The 15,302-nt window shown below is 34.9% G+C and overlaps 1 protein-coding gene across 1 annotated transcript in view; it reads left to right on the plus strand.

Moving 5' to 3' along the window:
* XPOT (exportin for tRNA) overlaps positions 1-15,302 on the plus strand; it is a 33,127-nt gene that overhangs the window by 1,104 nt on the left and 16,721 nt on the right. The window contains exons 2-12 of the mRNA XM_033116358.1: positions 2,395-2,545; positions 5,780-5,861; positions 7,718-7,774; positions 8,456-8,525; positions 9,495-9,713; positions 10,543-10,727; positions 10,822-10,990; positions 12,353-12,589; positions 13,600-13,638; positions 13,768-13,830; positions 14,816-14,940. Of these exons, the coding sequence (XP_032972249.1) occupies positions 2,485-2,545; positions 5,780-5,861; positions 7,718-7,774; positions 8,456-8,525; positions 9,495-9,713; positions 10,543-10,727; positions 10,822-10,990; positions 12,353-12,589; positions 13,600-13,638; positions 13,768-13,830; positions 14,816-14,940 (1,307 nt within the window). The 5' untranslated portion in view covers positions 2,395-2,484. The remainder of the gene's footprint in view (positions 1-2,394; positions 2,546-5,779; positions 5,862-7,717; positions 7,775-8,455; positions 8,526-9,494; positions 9,714-10,542; positions 10,728-10,821; positions 10,991-12,352; positions 12,590-13,599; positions 13,639-13,767; positions 13,831-14,815; positions 14,941-15,302) is intronic.

Here is a 15,302-nt window from a genome sequence, read left to right on the forward strand (position 1 = left end):
TTGATTTAATGGCTAGCTAGGAAAAGTTAGGGGTTAGAATTTTAAGTATGTTGCTCGCCTTCCTCCCAGAACATTTGCTAAATGCGTAATTGAAGTGTTTATCGCATTGTAACAAATATTTAAACCTGCAGGACTGTGCCGTGTTAGAACATTATGTGTTTACAACAGCACAGCCTTTTACAAGGGGAAAACTGTCACCTTTTCGCAGAAGTTGTAACTTCTCAGGTGTTTGCACACACGTGGGTAATTATCTGTTCCATTGCATAGTGATTATTATCCAAGTGCTTCCTCTTTGAAGGATTCTTTCTTGTACTGACAACTGTAACAAGTTTGTTTGCCTCAGGTAGTTTTTATTTGCCACGTTTTATCTTAGGACCACCCTGTGTTCCCTTGATAGAATCAAAGTGACTTGACCAGCTTAAACAGTTTTCCCTAAAGCCATGCCAAATTCAAGGAATCTTTTATCGGACTTCTCAAGCTTGGACTTTCTAGAAACTGAATTTGTCTTTTCTTTCTGTGTGTGCATTTTTCAGGAGACTCATCATCACATTTTCTTGTAATTTTTGGCTGAGGGGGCGGATAGAGGTGGAGAGGAACCACTGCCTTTGAGTTTTCACATCTGTTTTAAAATGCCAATTTACTAATATGACATTTAATCTAGAATACTTGTAGTTCCCATCTACTGTGTCTAGTTCTGAATTGTAAATAACGTATTAAGGACCCACTGTGCCAGGCATACCTTCATGTCATTGAAGTCTTTACAACTTTATAAGGCAGAAGCTCTTTTTCCCATTTTATGGAAAGGGCTCTCGGATTTCATAGTTGTTCGTTCACGTGGGCCCCACTTTGAAAATGACGGGATTGGAGTACAAATCCATGTCTTCCTAAATCCAAACCTCTGTTCCGTTGTATCCTAGATGCATAGTTATGAGTATTCAAGACAATCAGTCGTTGCCCTTTAAGGTTAGCCAGAGAAAACTTGGTAAGCAGGTGGTGACTATCAGCTCTTAGGAGGGACATCTAATCCAATTTGAGAGAGTTGGATGATAGGGGTCAAAGAAGCCTGGGAGAGGTGACCTCTCAGCTGAATTCTGAAGGACTGGCAGGGGTTAACCAAGAACAAGAAAGAAGCAGTATGGGGGCAGATGAAAGGCAGAATACCACTGCTTGGATCTTAATCTTCAGGCCAGTGGGGAACTACACTACCTTGCTGGAGTCCTGCAAGTGCAATAGTACCCATGAAAAGGGCCGAGCCGGCTTCTCCCCAGCCTCAGCACATACCCTGAGTTGCTGTTCCATCAGGCAGGCCCAGGGGAGGACTAAAGCACACTGTAGTGGGGTTCCTTAACCTGCATCCTGATCCTGGCCGCACAGTTCCAAAAAGGCTGTTACCCCTACCTCCCAACCCCTTGCCCATTGGCCTGTTTAGGCGTTTGTGTTCTCTGTGTTATAATTCAAAACAACGCCACACAGCCTTTTAATGGGACTAGTAAGGCCTGTTCTCCCTACCTCACAGGTCTTGAGAGAATAAATGTAATTTTTGCATTTATTTGAGTTTGTTCCTTGTTTCTTCCAGTAAATACACATTCTCTCAAAAACCATGTTGTTCTCTTGGGACCTCCGTACCGTGTTCTTATTTGACACTGGATTGTGAAAAAAATGCATTACTTTCCAGAGACTGAAAAAAAAAATGTTCTTAAGAATAGTGTTAGGTATTTATAAAATTTTATAACGACTAAAAAAAACACTGAAATGAATTTCTAGAATTGGCTGGCAAGAGCAGCAACCTGTAAAAGATAGAGCTAGCCCATTGTTCAAAAGCTAAATGGACTGGGTTTTGACTCATACTCTTTTTCATTTGACCTCTTGAAGTACTTGTAGGCACTCCAATAAGAATATTGAACTCTGAGGTCGCTGTTTAGTCAGCTATTCCATTTTTTCCCCTTAAAGTTTGTGATATTGATAAATGGAAGTAGGCAAATGTTTATAATTATCTTAATCTGGATTTGTCATTTTTTTCATGTAGTTGGACAATTGCACTTTTTAAATACTCACTGGAGATATATATTAAAAACTTGCATAAAGTAGATGCTCCACTGTTTGAAGTAGGAAATAATTATTTTCTGTGCTTTATTGATGGTCTTGAATAAGAAAATTTGAGAACCTTAATGACATTACTTTACGTCTTTAGAAATTACACATTCATGGAGTACTTAGCAGGCCCATTTTTCTGAGTCTTAGATTCCTTTAGTTGTAATTTGAATTGTTTTCAAAAGAAGTTCTTTGAACACTTAAACTTCTTTGCATAATATTTTCCACTTGTTAGGGTATTCTGGCTAAGCATCTATTTTGTTTATCAAGCGTTGTGTTTCTTTCCATTGTGTGCACGTGCAGATGTTTGCAGATCCTTCTGTGGGGTCAGTGGGCACGTCTGTTGCCATCGGAAAGCTGCTCGCATAGCCACATAGCCGCATAGCTGCTGGGATGGATGAGCAGGCTCTGTTAGGGCTCAGTCCAAATGCCGATTCAGACTTCAGACAAAGGGGTAAGTTAAGCTGCCTTAGTGATTTTTTCAAAGCATGTTACCATAGATTTGCATTAGAAGACTTGAGTAAAAACACATTCTGATAACAAAGATTTAATTTGGGTACAATGAACAGAGGTAACCCAATTGAGCTCTTTGGATATATTCTGAATACAGAAGACAGTGAGGGTTGTGATTTACTTTCTGTTTAGTGGTCTCAACAAAAGTTAAAATCTCATGTGATTCAAGGTAGGTCTTTATGTCACATCAATCAACTATTTTTAAAGTTGTAACACAAGGGACTGTTCAGGGGACTTTCCATAATCGCAGACATGCATATTTTATTTTCCCATCACATGAGTTGGTCTACACCAGTTGTTAACCCTCGCATTAGTGCTATTTAGCATCCTTATTAATTAGTCCAACCAGACATGTAAATAGGCAGTTATGATATGCCACGTCTTAGGTTACTTAAAATGATCACATGATTAAGGAATGCAATATGAGGTGCTGGATATTAGGGTAAATATAAACAATTAAACATAATGTAGCCTACACCTGTAATCATGACTGTAGTTGGATGATAAAAGAAGATCTAAAGAACAAGCCTATAATTAAATTTTTTAAAGATGTGGGCTGTTTGAAGTGGAAGGAGAGGCATTTTCTCTTTATACTTCGCATTGCAAAGGATATTTTTTATAAATGAACTAAATGAAGTGAGTTAACAGACTCATTAAATACAGCATTTTTTGTTGCGCTTTTAAGCAGGATTGTTTTTAAACAGTAAAAAAAATCTCAAATACTTCGTAACATAGTACCATGTGCCTGCCTCTGCTGTTAAATAAGTAACCAGCCCCGGACAGAGGGAAATAACAGGAATTGAGAATTAAATATCTAGCTAATTACAAGATAACCAACAGAATCATTAGACATCAAAAGACATTCAAATAAAAGTCCATGTCTTCTATGTGTAGACAGATATTTCTTTTCATAGGAGTTTAAGCTACCTACCTTCAAACCCTTAGTCGTGTAGTTGAAGCATCCTAGATCTTTAGCTTTCGTCTGGCTTGGTAGTGCTTGGTTATTATAACTAAAAGCTTTCGACTATTTGTTTAGTTATTAGATAGCCTTCTCTGTTATTTTTTTATATTCCTTTTTGGAAATCTTTTGTTTATTAAATTTTACCGTCTGACAAATTTTTCTAATGTGCCATGATTTTCTTTTTCAGAAAAGTAAAACCAATACATTTTTAGTGTTTTTAATACAGAAGCTATGCATTCCATCAATAAAAATGGGTTCTGTTAGTCACAGGTATATGTGAAACATCCTGGTCCAGGCTTGCTTTGATATCGTATTACACCAACCTGAGTAACAATTAGGATGAAAAAGAAGGGATCTTAAGGAAAAGTGAGTTTCTGATAGTCCTCTGATGTTGGAGTTCAGGAGTGGGAACTTAAATTGAGCTTGGTGGTAAGATAAATGACTGCCACCCTAATTCTCAGTTGTCTCTGTTTCTACATGGGCTGAACTGACTCTTCTGCCACTTAGAACAGTAGACCATTAGAAAGAAAGTATGAGAGAGAAGATCAAAATGATAAAAGTTTTGACTTGTTCGTCATTGCTGGGGAAAATAATTGGCTTAAAACTTGATATTATTTGAAGAAAAGGGTATGTCAGTGACACTTCTAACAGCTGATTTCTCCATCCTCCTTTTTTAGATGAGTTGAAACATTAGGGTAGTAATACAACATACATGATTGACTTCCACCTTACCATCTGCCCTGGCCCTGAGATACTGCTAAAGGAAACCCCAAGCTTCATGGAGTATTGTTAAAACAACTGAACTAGATTCTTTTGCAGTTGCCTGGATTCCTGTATTATTTTCTAAACATCGTTATTATTTACACTGTAGATAGTATTTGATGATTTCTATCACTCACCTTCATTTGTCTTGTTCTCTGTCAGTGGGAACAGCCATTGAGACCATGAATGGATACCATTCCCTCATTCATACAATTATATAACACAGAAAACTATCACCTGAAATATGGGGGCTTTTTGCTCGTTTTTTTTTAAACCTCTAACCCAAAGGAAAAAAATAATTTTACATCTTGACCCAGTATATATGTATATACGTAAGTACATAGATAAATACATATAAATGTATACATACATTTATAACTAAAACGAGTTACACAGAATAATAGTTATTACTGCTACACGCAGTGTACTCTGTTAATTTGTATTCTGTTTCATTTTTTAAATTGCTACTGAAGACGGATAAAATTGATTTCATCACTAATGGAGCACAAATCACATTTTAAAAAAAATACTGACTAATTGAAATTAGGTTACTCAATTGTAATATTACCATCTCTATTTCAAGGTTTGTATCAGTATGTAATTGCTTTAAATCATGTAACAGTGTTTCTAGTTTATGTCTAATTTTATTGGTTATTTGAGATACTTTTCACAAGTTGTTGAGATTACTATTTGTCCGTTGTCATATGTGAAACCTATCTGTCTTTGATGCCAGTTGCAACATGGAAATTGAAAAAACTGGCAGAAGTAGCTTCCCATTTTCCCAACAGTCTGGTAAAGAGCATATAGATTTGGTGCTGCATTCATTCTAGAGTACACTTGTTCTTATAACAAGGCCCTGAATTCATGAGTGGAGAAACACGTTTCCTAAAACTTTGACCTTTTTAATTATTTGATATTTTTCTCAAAATTCATGTCATGCAGTTGTCCTCTGATTTTAATCTTGTGTTTTAAGGAACTTACATGATACCATTGAATTGAAATACTCTCCTTTTCTGTTTTATAGTAGACCAAATGACATACAGAGTATGTTTTGTCTTTTATAATCACCTCTTTAATAGCACATTTGCTATTAAATAGGAAAAATACCATTTACATACCATTTTATAATTGCATTTGACAAGCCTTTGTATGTTTTCTCTTTCCATCCTCATAATCCAGTGAGGTCTGAAGGGCCTTATTGCGTTGTCTCTTTTGCTGTAAGGAAACAGGTTTCAGTATCTAACTGATGGAATTTGTTTTTTACTTACCCTCTTTTCTAGGGATGACCACTAAGTTGCAAAAGTTCAGAAGTCTGAATTCAGTGTTTTAGCTATTTTTCTTTAGATTCACTGATTTGTTACTGGTTTGCAACTCCCAGAATATTCGTTTAGTATGGGCAGAGCATTGTGATTGACCATTCCAAATGCATTTTCTGCTTTGCAATCTTACAGGCCCTGGCCTATTTTGAGCAGTTAAAGATCTCCCCAGATGCCTGGCAGGTGTGTGCAGAAGCTCTGGCCCAGAGGACATACAGGTAATTAAAACAAAATGTGCATGACTCTTAGAAGAATTTAAATTTCTGTGAACTTCACAGGACTGTTATATTTATCTGTATTTAGAGAATATTTTTATAAAAACATTTTATAACTTGTGTTTTGTAAAACCATCCAGTGTAGAAATGAGAAAAATTGTAAACTAATAATTTGGCCATACTAGGATTGACTTTTCAGTAAAACTATCCTTTACCTTATGCTGTGTACCTGACATCAGATCCCAGCTGGAATATAGTACTGTAAAAACTTCCTTATCTTCTTACGATGTGAGTGATAAGTTGGGTTTTTAAAAAGTTGATGAAGGAGGTAATCATAAATTACATATATCTTAATTTTTAATTTTAATTTAAAGTATATACACATTCAGTTACCAATCTTGATATTGGAGCAAGGTCTTTTTTTCTTTGTGTACATGTTGCTAACATTCACTTCATCATTCTTTTGTTGATCAGACCTATAATCCATTGTCTATAATTTCTGCTTTGGGTCTGTAGTGGATTGAGGAACAATGAGCACAGGTTCCTGAACCCTTTAGTTATTTACCCTGACCTCTGCAAGTCTTCTGGTTCTACCCACATCACTCACTGTGTACACGGTTTTCCTCTCGTAGTGTGACTTTCTGTGAAGTCTTTCTAAAGCATTCAACTTAATTTGTACAAAAATAAGAACTCTCATCATACTCATTTCATTAGTTTATATAATAGTTAATCAAGTTACTTAATTACAAAAGAGGTACAACTGGCATAGTGAGGCTTGGGGAAACACAACTGATGAGCTGTAAGCAAACAGCTTGCTGGTGGAAGTACAAGTTCCTGGGGGTTAGTGATGGCTCCTAGTAGCGTTCTTGGCATGCTGTGGGTATCAGTCACATATGTACAGCCAAAGCCAAGTGTTCCAGTTTGAGTGGAAAATCCAAGTCTTATATAATTAGTTAAGGCTTCAATGTCATCCATAAGGGTAGAACCCCTACGGTCTTAGAAGAGATGTTAATTAAACCTAACTTTAAAAAACTTTCAAAAGATTAAGTTTCATCTTATGTGAAAATAATTTTCGTTTGGTTAATTCATGTTTCTAAATGAAGATAACATCTCTAGTCTTTATTGACCAGTTAGCTTTATACATGAACAATTAGTTCCATGATTACGCCTTGCTCTAATCAACTATCTTGGATGAATAGATTGTGCTTCACTAAAGGGACTTTGTCAGAGTTTGTAGCTGACTCACTGCAACTCTGTATCACCCTGAGACAGTTGAAAGTGGACAATGGGTGGATACTGACTTTCACTCCCGTTTTATAAGGGTAATATATCTGTAACTTTGTTTTCTGTATGAATTCTGAGGCTTGATTGCCAATTCTGGTGACTGTACTTATTTTGGATTTGGCTGTAATAGAACTGTCTAGGGTTGAATTTTAAGTATTACTTTCATGACCATCTCTGATTTAACTCAGTCTCTGGCTGTTCTACCAATTGTCATTTTTAACATCTAACCTTTCTGTTGTAAAATGTAGGAGTTGTTCCAGGGGTCCTCACATCTAGAATTTAGGGGGATTGTCTTCTGTTTACAAAGCACTATATTTAAGGTGCCTCTTAAATTTTTTGTTTGTTCTGCTTGCCAGATTTAGTGGAAATATTGAATGTTGTATAACATTTAAAGTTCTCTTCACTTCTTAAACAAATTGATATGAATATGATAAATGAGATCAATAAGTAGAAAGCAAGCCAAGGTCTGATTTGAGAATATTTTCACCTGTGTTTATTCATTAATACTTTACCTTTGATTTCTTTTCCCTAATTCATATTCTGCTTATCTAATTTTCCTTTTTTTCTTTTTTCAGTGATGATCACATAAAGTTTTTCTGTTTTCAAGTATTAGAACATCAAGTTAAATACAAGTAAGTCTTTTCTCACTGTTTGACTCTTAGATTTGTGGGAAGAGGCCATGTTTTTAAATTAGTTTTCCCCTCTTTGGGGAAACCATAATACAGATTGTAAATTAGCAGTATATGTCATATCCAGTTTATAGATGTGTTTTGATTTATCCCGAAGGGTTTTAAAAGTACTGAGTTTGTTGGTTGCAAATAAAAATCCAACCATTTCACAGGAAAAAATAGATTTCCAGCTTCTCTGGGAAAATCAGATCTGGCAACACCAAGCCTATTTTTCTACATAACAACTCTTAGACTTGAGTGGCAGCTTAGGCACTTGTATTCAGAACCCCTGCCTTAAGTAAGCGAAAACAGTGGATCACTACTCAGAGAACCCTTAGTTTGCCTACTGATTTATTCTGTAAACTATAGACCTCAGAACATGGACATATTTCCATTTGAAAAATTGTGTAGCTGCCATTTTTTTTAACATCAACTGAACTACAAATTAAACTAATACCAATATTGATACCCTACCTGCCACTCCCACCCCTGTCTGTTTCTTAAAGTAGCGATGAGAGGCATTGTCTATTTTAGGGCGTTTTGGATAATTGAGCGCTGTACAATTTTTCCTTTTCAAATATGTGAGAGGCTCTTTTTGAAACTGCAGACACCAAATATAGACATTTTATTTTCTGTTTTGAACAGATACTCAGAACTAACTACTGTTCAACAACAACTAATAAGGGAGACGCTCGTATCTTGGCTTCAAGCGCAGGTAAAATAGTGATTTCTTCATTCAGTATCTCAAATTAACAGATATTTAAATTTTTATTTTTGTGCAAGAGTTTGCAACTTTACCTCAAAAATGTTGATAACTTATCCTCCATTAGATCCTGTAGCTTTTTTAGAAAGTGCTGGTTTTGAAGATAATGGATAGATGAAAATTTAGCAATAATTTTAAATTATATCAGTAACAAATTATCATGCTTTCCATGACACCTTATGGAAACTTTGGTTTTATTTGTTTTTTACTACTTGAGAAAAGCAGCTTTTCTGTTCATTCTTAAAAGTGATTCCTCCTTGGGAAAACTGGATGGCTCAGTTGGTTAGAGTGCGAGCTCTGAACAACAAGGTTGCCAGTTCAATTCCCATACAGGCCAGTGAGCTGTGCCCGCCACAACTAGATTGAAGGACGAGCTGATGGGCCAATATAAACTGTTCCCTAACATTCCCCTATAAAAAAAAAAAAAAAATAGAAAGAAAAAGTGATTCCTCCTGGACAGTCGCTTCAACAAAGAGCCCTTTTTAAAGGAGCCAGTAGGGTTCTTTATTCGCAGTATGTTCTTTTTTGTTAATTTTTCTGATCTTAACAGACATATAAAGCAGTTGTGGAGCTAGAATTTTTATTTTCCTACAAAGAGGAAGCAGGTAACAGAAAAACAGTTGAATTTTTTTTCTTAGAAAAATTATAGGAACAGGAAAACCTCTGCACATGAAATTTTTCTCTAATAAAAGTGTGAGAATGAGCAGTAACAGTTATTGTCTTTGATCGTTTGATTGTCCCCTGTCTGCTCAGTCCCTTAAATTCTTTGCTAATTTGTTGCACAGCATATTTGTTGCACAGCTAATCTAGACCATGTTGAAGTTTGGTGTGTCTTTGCCTATTAATGATAAGTAGGAAAACAATGTGTTTGAATCTTTTCAATTTACATTTAATTTCATGGACTGTTTCTCTGTTTGTCAGATGCTGAATCCCCAACCAGAGAAGACTTTTATACGAAATAAAGCAGCCCAAGTCTTCGCTTTACTTTTTGTTACAGAGTATCTGACTAAATGGCCCAAGTTTTTTTTTGACATTCTCTCAGTAGTGAACCTCAATCCACGGGGAGTGGACCTGTACCTCCGAATCCTCATGGCTGTCGATTCAGAGTTGGTGGATCGGGACGTGGTTCATACATCAGAGGCAAGTCACTGCCCGTTTTCAGGTTTCAATGTAGATTGTGTAGGGGACAATGGGCACAAAATAAACAGCATAAGGCTTATTTTATTTTGGATACGAACTTTCTAAGAATTATAGATTTACACAACATTTTTAATTTTGTTTTACGAAGGAACTTAAACTTGGGTTTTTTTTCCCCTTAGGTATAGGCTGAAATTAGAGTATTACTTTAGATTTTTTTTTTAACTAGGTGAGCACTTTCTCCAGTGAAATACACAAATTGATTTTCTCCTATCAATTTGTAGGAAAATTGGTCTGTCTTTACTACTGCTGTATTATAGAGTAAGGAGTCAGTGCTGGGTTCTTCTGTGTTCTCAGTCGCATAGCCCAGCCCCTTATATTTCTTAATTGCCCGATAAAACCTTCTCCTTGTTCCTAAAGAACACAATAGAAATAGCTTAATTACAATGCGTGTAGTAATTTTAAGGTCATTATATAGCAAACATACTTATAAAAGTTATTATGCTTTTAAGTTATTGCCATTCTCTAGTGAAAGTAAGTATTATGTTTCCCTAATGAGAAATAATATTTATCACATGCTTAAGGTTTCTAAGTAATGCTTATTTTTAGTTTGTGTTTAACAAGAAATTAAGTCTGGCACTGAGGGATAGAATGGAAAGAGGAAATAGAATCACGGGATATGGTTTTAGAGCAGATAAATAGGAAAACAGTAGCCAGGAATGTGTTAAGTCTGGAAGTTTAGTGGTAAGGTAATTACAACTATTCAGATGTCAAACATTATCTTGTGAGGTAATCTTTGATTGTGTATGACGTGTTTTGTTTTGTTTTGTAGGAGGCTCGTAGAAATACCCTAATAAAAGATACTATGAGGGAACAGTGCATTCCAAACTTGGTGGAATCATGGTACCAAATCCTACAAACTTATCAGTATACTAATTCAGAAGTGACATGTCAGTGCCTTGAAGTAGTTGGGGCTTATGTCTCTTGGATAGACTTATCCCTTATAGCCAATGATAGGTGAGTATACTTTTAAAACGTAAACCTGCAAAATACAATATGTAAAACTCATGAATTTTAAAATGTTATAACAATTATATTCCCCCATTGCCAGGTTTATAAATATGCTGCTAGGTCATATGTCAATAGAAGTTCTACGGGAAGAAGCATGTGACTGTTTATTTGAAATTGTAAATAAAGGAATGGATCCTGTTGATAAAATGAAACTGGTAGAATCTTTGTGTCAAGTATTACAGTCTGCTGGGTTTTTCAGCATTGACCAGGTCAGTAGATTTATATATAAAGGTTTGAAAATTGTTAGAACAAACTAGCAGAGGTAGTAATTTAAATATGCTTTCTTTTTCTTTCATTTTTTTTCTTTTTTTTTTTAATGTTGGAAACTCTCCTTGAGATTATAATAATGAAACACTATCCAGAAAATCATAGTGTTATCTGTAGCATTTGCCTTAGACAATAGATTATACCGGTTCTTAAACCTGAAGATGTGGGATGGTTCCTGCAGTTGTGCATTTTTAACAAACCTCCGGGTGACGCTGACACTACTGGACCATGGAGCATCCCTTCAGTAGCAAGGGATGGTACTGTTTACTGACAGTGCGTTTTGACCAAAGTTAGACTCAATTATAAAGTTATATTTTCATCATACTTTTGAATCGTTACTCATTTGAGCTGTTAGAATTAACCCCAACAGAGAAGGGCTCTGGGTGTGGTAAATTAGTAATTGAGAAACAGAATTTGAAGGTTTTCATTTTGATTTTACCTGTGACAGAGATAAAGAATTACTAAGAAGTCTTTGTATTGCTGACATGTCAGTAATACTGCTTTAGTGTTTTCCTTGCTGACAGATGAATAGTAGTGTTTTTTAGTCCCTGGTGAAAAACCTAAAATGGTGAAGGCAAAATCTCTTTCTATAGAAGAACATCATAAGGATAATGAATGAAAAAAATGTAAGTTTCGGTTCTGGCTCTAACACTGACATGATCTTAGGCAGGTAATTGTAATAGCAGTATCTATCTCTTCATAGCATCATTGAAGCTCAAATTAAACAGTATCAGAAAAGACTGTTGTAAATAGTTGCACATACAGTATTGTAATATGACAGCGTTAACTTTATTATAGCATATTTACTAAATTCAACAGTTTAGAGAGAAGGTTCTCAAACCACACATTTCTGTTTTTTATAAAGTCGGCAGTATCTACAGGACTATAATCATTAAAAATAGTTGCTTTAAAGAGTACTAGTGGTGGGCAGCCGGTTAGCGCAGTTGGTTAGAGCACGTTGCTCATTATACCAGGGTTGCCGGTTCAATTGCCACATGAGCCACTGTGAGCTGCGCCCTCCACAACTAGATTGAAACAACTACTTGACTTGGAGCTGATGGGTCCTGGAAAAACACACTTAAGATAAATTTTTAAAAAGTTAAAAAAAAAACTAGAGTACTAGTGGATAATAGTTGAAAAATTCAAACTCTAAAAATATCCCAGTCAAAATGGTAGAATTGTTAAATAACGTTAATTTAAAATTGAATCCAATAATTGGCACTTGATTCATACTAAAGTTTAGAGTTTCCCTCTTACTCTTAGGTGGGTGGTTTTAAATTGAGGCCTGTTTCGATTGCTTTTAGGAAGAAGATGTTGACTTCCTGGCTAGATTTTCTAAACTGGTAAATGGAATGGGACAGTCATTGATAGTTAGCTGGACTAAATTAATTAAGAATGGGGATATCAAGAATGCTCAAGAGGCACTACAAGCCATTGAAACAAAAGTGGCGCTGATGTTGCAGCTGCTGATTCATGAGGATGATGACATCTCTTCTAACATTATTGGATTTTGTTATGATTATCTTCATATTTTGAAACAGGTGAGCCCCTGTTTTAATCTTTTTGTCCAGTAGATAATATAGAAGAGCCATAGTGAATTGGAAAATAACAGGAAAAATGAAAATGAGAAAATAGTCACAATTCTACTACCTAACAATATTTACTGTTAAATATTCAAGTATTTCCTTTTTTTTTCTTCTTTAAACTTTTTAGCCAGAAAACAGAAGTGACCAGGTTCTAACAAGCTTCAGAATTAGCTACAGGTTTAGAGTTTTTTTTCAATTTTTGAATCTGTGTTTATTTCTAAACACAGTAGAAATTTTGTGAAGCATGGCATTATTTTAAGTACATGTACTTATAAACATTTCTTGTAAACAATTTTTTACAATTAAAAATTTTCCCCCCGAGACTTGTTTCCAATAAGAACTTAAAATGTAGAAGGTATTAGTCTCCATATTATGTAAAGGATCATTTTAAAGAATTAGTAACTTCTCATTATAACATTAAGTGAGAGAACCATTCCTATTTTATTTATATTCGACTTGTTGAATCAAGTCAATCAACTCAAACTTAAAATAACTTTTTTCCAAACTGAGTTTAGCTTCTGTTTGTTATAAACACAACACATAATTAAAATAAAATTAAGTAAAGTTTTAGGCAATGTGGAAAGGTATGAAGATCGTTAAAATCACTATTGGTAATCCCATTGTGTATCTATATCGTAATAGATTCGTAGGCTTTTTTTACCTTGTTTAAAAACAAGGTGATATCATACTTTACTCTGTCTATAACCTGCTTCTTGGCTGAATACATTGTAAGTATCTTTAAAAATCGAATTCATCTACATGTCTGTGTACATGTCAAGTTATTATCTAGAAGTGGAATTGCTAGATGTTAGGTACATGTTAGACATACTAGAAAGGGGCTGCCAAACCGCCCTCCAAAAAAGCTGTGTTCATGTTTTTAAAGATCTTAATTGATTGGAAAAAATGTTCTGCTAAGCAAGTATAACTTGAGGAAACCTAATAAATTATTGCTTACTTTTTAACAGCTTGCAGTGCTCTCAGATCAGCAAAAAGCTAATGTAGAGGTAATTGACTTCTTTTTGCTTCTTTTAAACCGTTAATAGTATCTGTGTCTGCAGTCTGCCTTGAAAGATAGCTTAATTTCTAATTTTATGAAATTAAAGGAGATTGACAAAAGATATTTTTAATTTTAGGCAATCATGTTGGCCGTGATGAAAAAATTGACATATGATGAAGAATATAACTTTGAAAATGAGGTATGAATTTTGCATTAAGGAGAAAACAGCTTTACTTTTATTGTTGACTTTCATCAGGTTAATATTTCAAGTTTTGATTATTTTAGAGTCCTTTAAAACTGTTATTTAAAACTTTAGTCATATATATTGACCTCAACCTTAGGTAAAATTAATGGAACCCTCATAATCCTTAATTTTTCATATTTGGTCCCTTTTTAAGACACTTTGTAGCATCGAACTTCATAAAATATCATTGGTGATCATATCACTTTCTGTTTAATAAGAGTGATGAGTTGAGGCCTAGTTGGTAGATCTATTGACAGATATTATTGATGATTATATCTCACTTTGTATTTAATACGAGTGACAAGTTGAGACCTGGTCAGTCGACTTGAGCTTATTAGTGTCTGGGAGAGTGGGAATGAAGCATATAATTGTCTGGACTTGTTCTGGTTAAAAGTCTTGTCCAGGGTTGCCAGTGAGTCAGCTTTCCATCAAATACAAGGGTCATCAGGTGCTTTTTAGTAACTCAATCATGGCATATACTCTTTAGCTGTGTACTAAACTGTCTCAGTCCTTACTTTGAGCATTCAAAAACTTTGGACTCTAAAAGGGTAATGGTGATGATTACCAACACACTGCATTTACAAAATGCCAGGCTCGTTACATATAACAGCTTCAATCATACAACATTATTACAGTTTTTACAGTGGACATAGAGATACAGGAATATAAATAAGGTGCTAAAGTTCTCACAAAACCCAATGTGAACCCACTCTGGCTCTAGGTTTTCAAGGTGTAGGGCTGTGTTCAGAAATACTTATTTGTGAGCAGGAGGGGAAAGTGTGGCGGAAAGGCTAAGCATAGTGAGTTTTCCTATGTAAATAAATATTGATGAAAAATAAAAGTATTGAATTTTTAAATGCAGAAAACTAATGACAACTCACCATTTACATGAGTTTTAAAGTCTTTCAAATTTTTAAAACAAGAATTTTAAAATACATAGGGTGAAGATGAAGCCATGTTTGTAGAATATAGAAAACAACTGAAGTTACTGTTGGACAGGCTTGCTCAAGTTTCACCAGAGTTACTACTGGCTTCTGTTCGCAGAGTGTTTAGTTCTACACTACAGTAAGTTTGTTACTGTTTTTGTAACAGTTACCTCATTATTTTTTTCCTCCCTGATGATGGTCTACAATAAGTGATTCACATGACTTAATAATCTATGTCACTTATTAATATCTTAATGTGTATCTCTGAAACATGCATTTGTCCCCTTTATCTCCATCCTTGGGAATCTGCTTTTTGAAACATAAGCAATAAAATAGATTACATCAGTTATTTCTACTTCTGTGATATAAATTACGTTGCCTGGCAAAATTAACAATTGCTATGACTTTTTAATAATTAAAGAGGGTTATGTTAGTGTTTTTTTGTCCTGTGCATCACTAATTGTATAGAAAGTGTTTATTCAGATCTCAGTGATATGTTAT

Source organism: Rhinolophus ferrumequinum, chromosome 10 (assembly GCF_004115265.2).
Source record: "Rhinolophus ferrumequinum isolate MPI-CBG mRhiFer1 chromosome 10, mRhiFer1_v1.p, whole genome shotgun sequence".
Lineage (NCBI taxonomy): Eukaryota > Metazoa > Chordata > Mammalia > Chiroptera > Rhinolophidae > Rhinolophus > Rhinolophus ferrumequinum.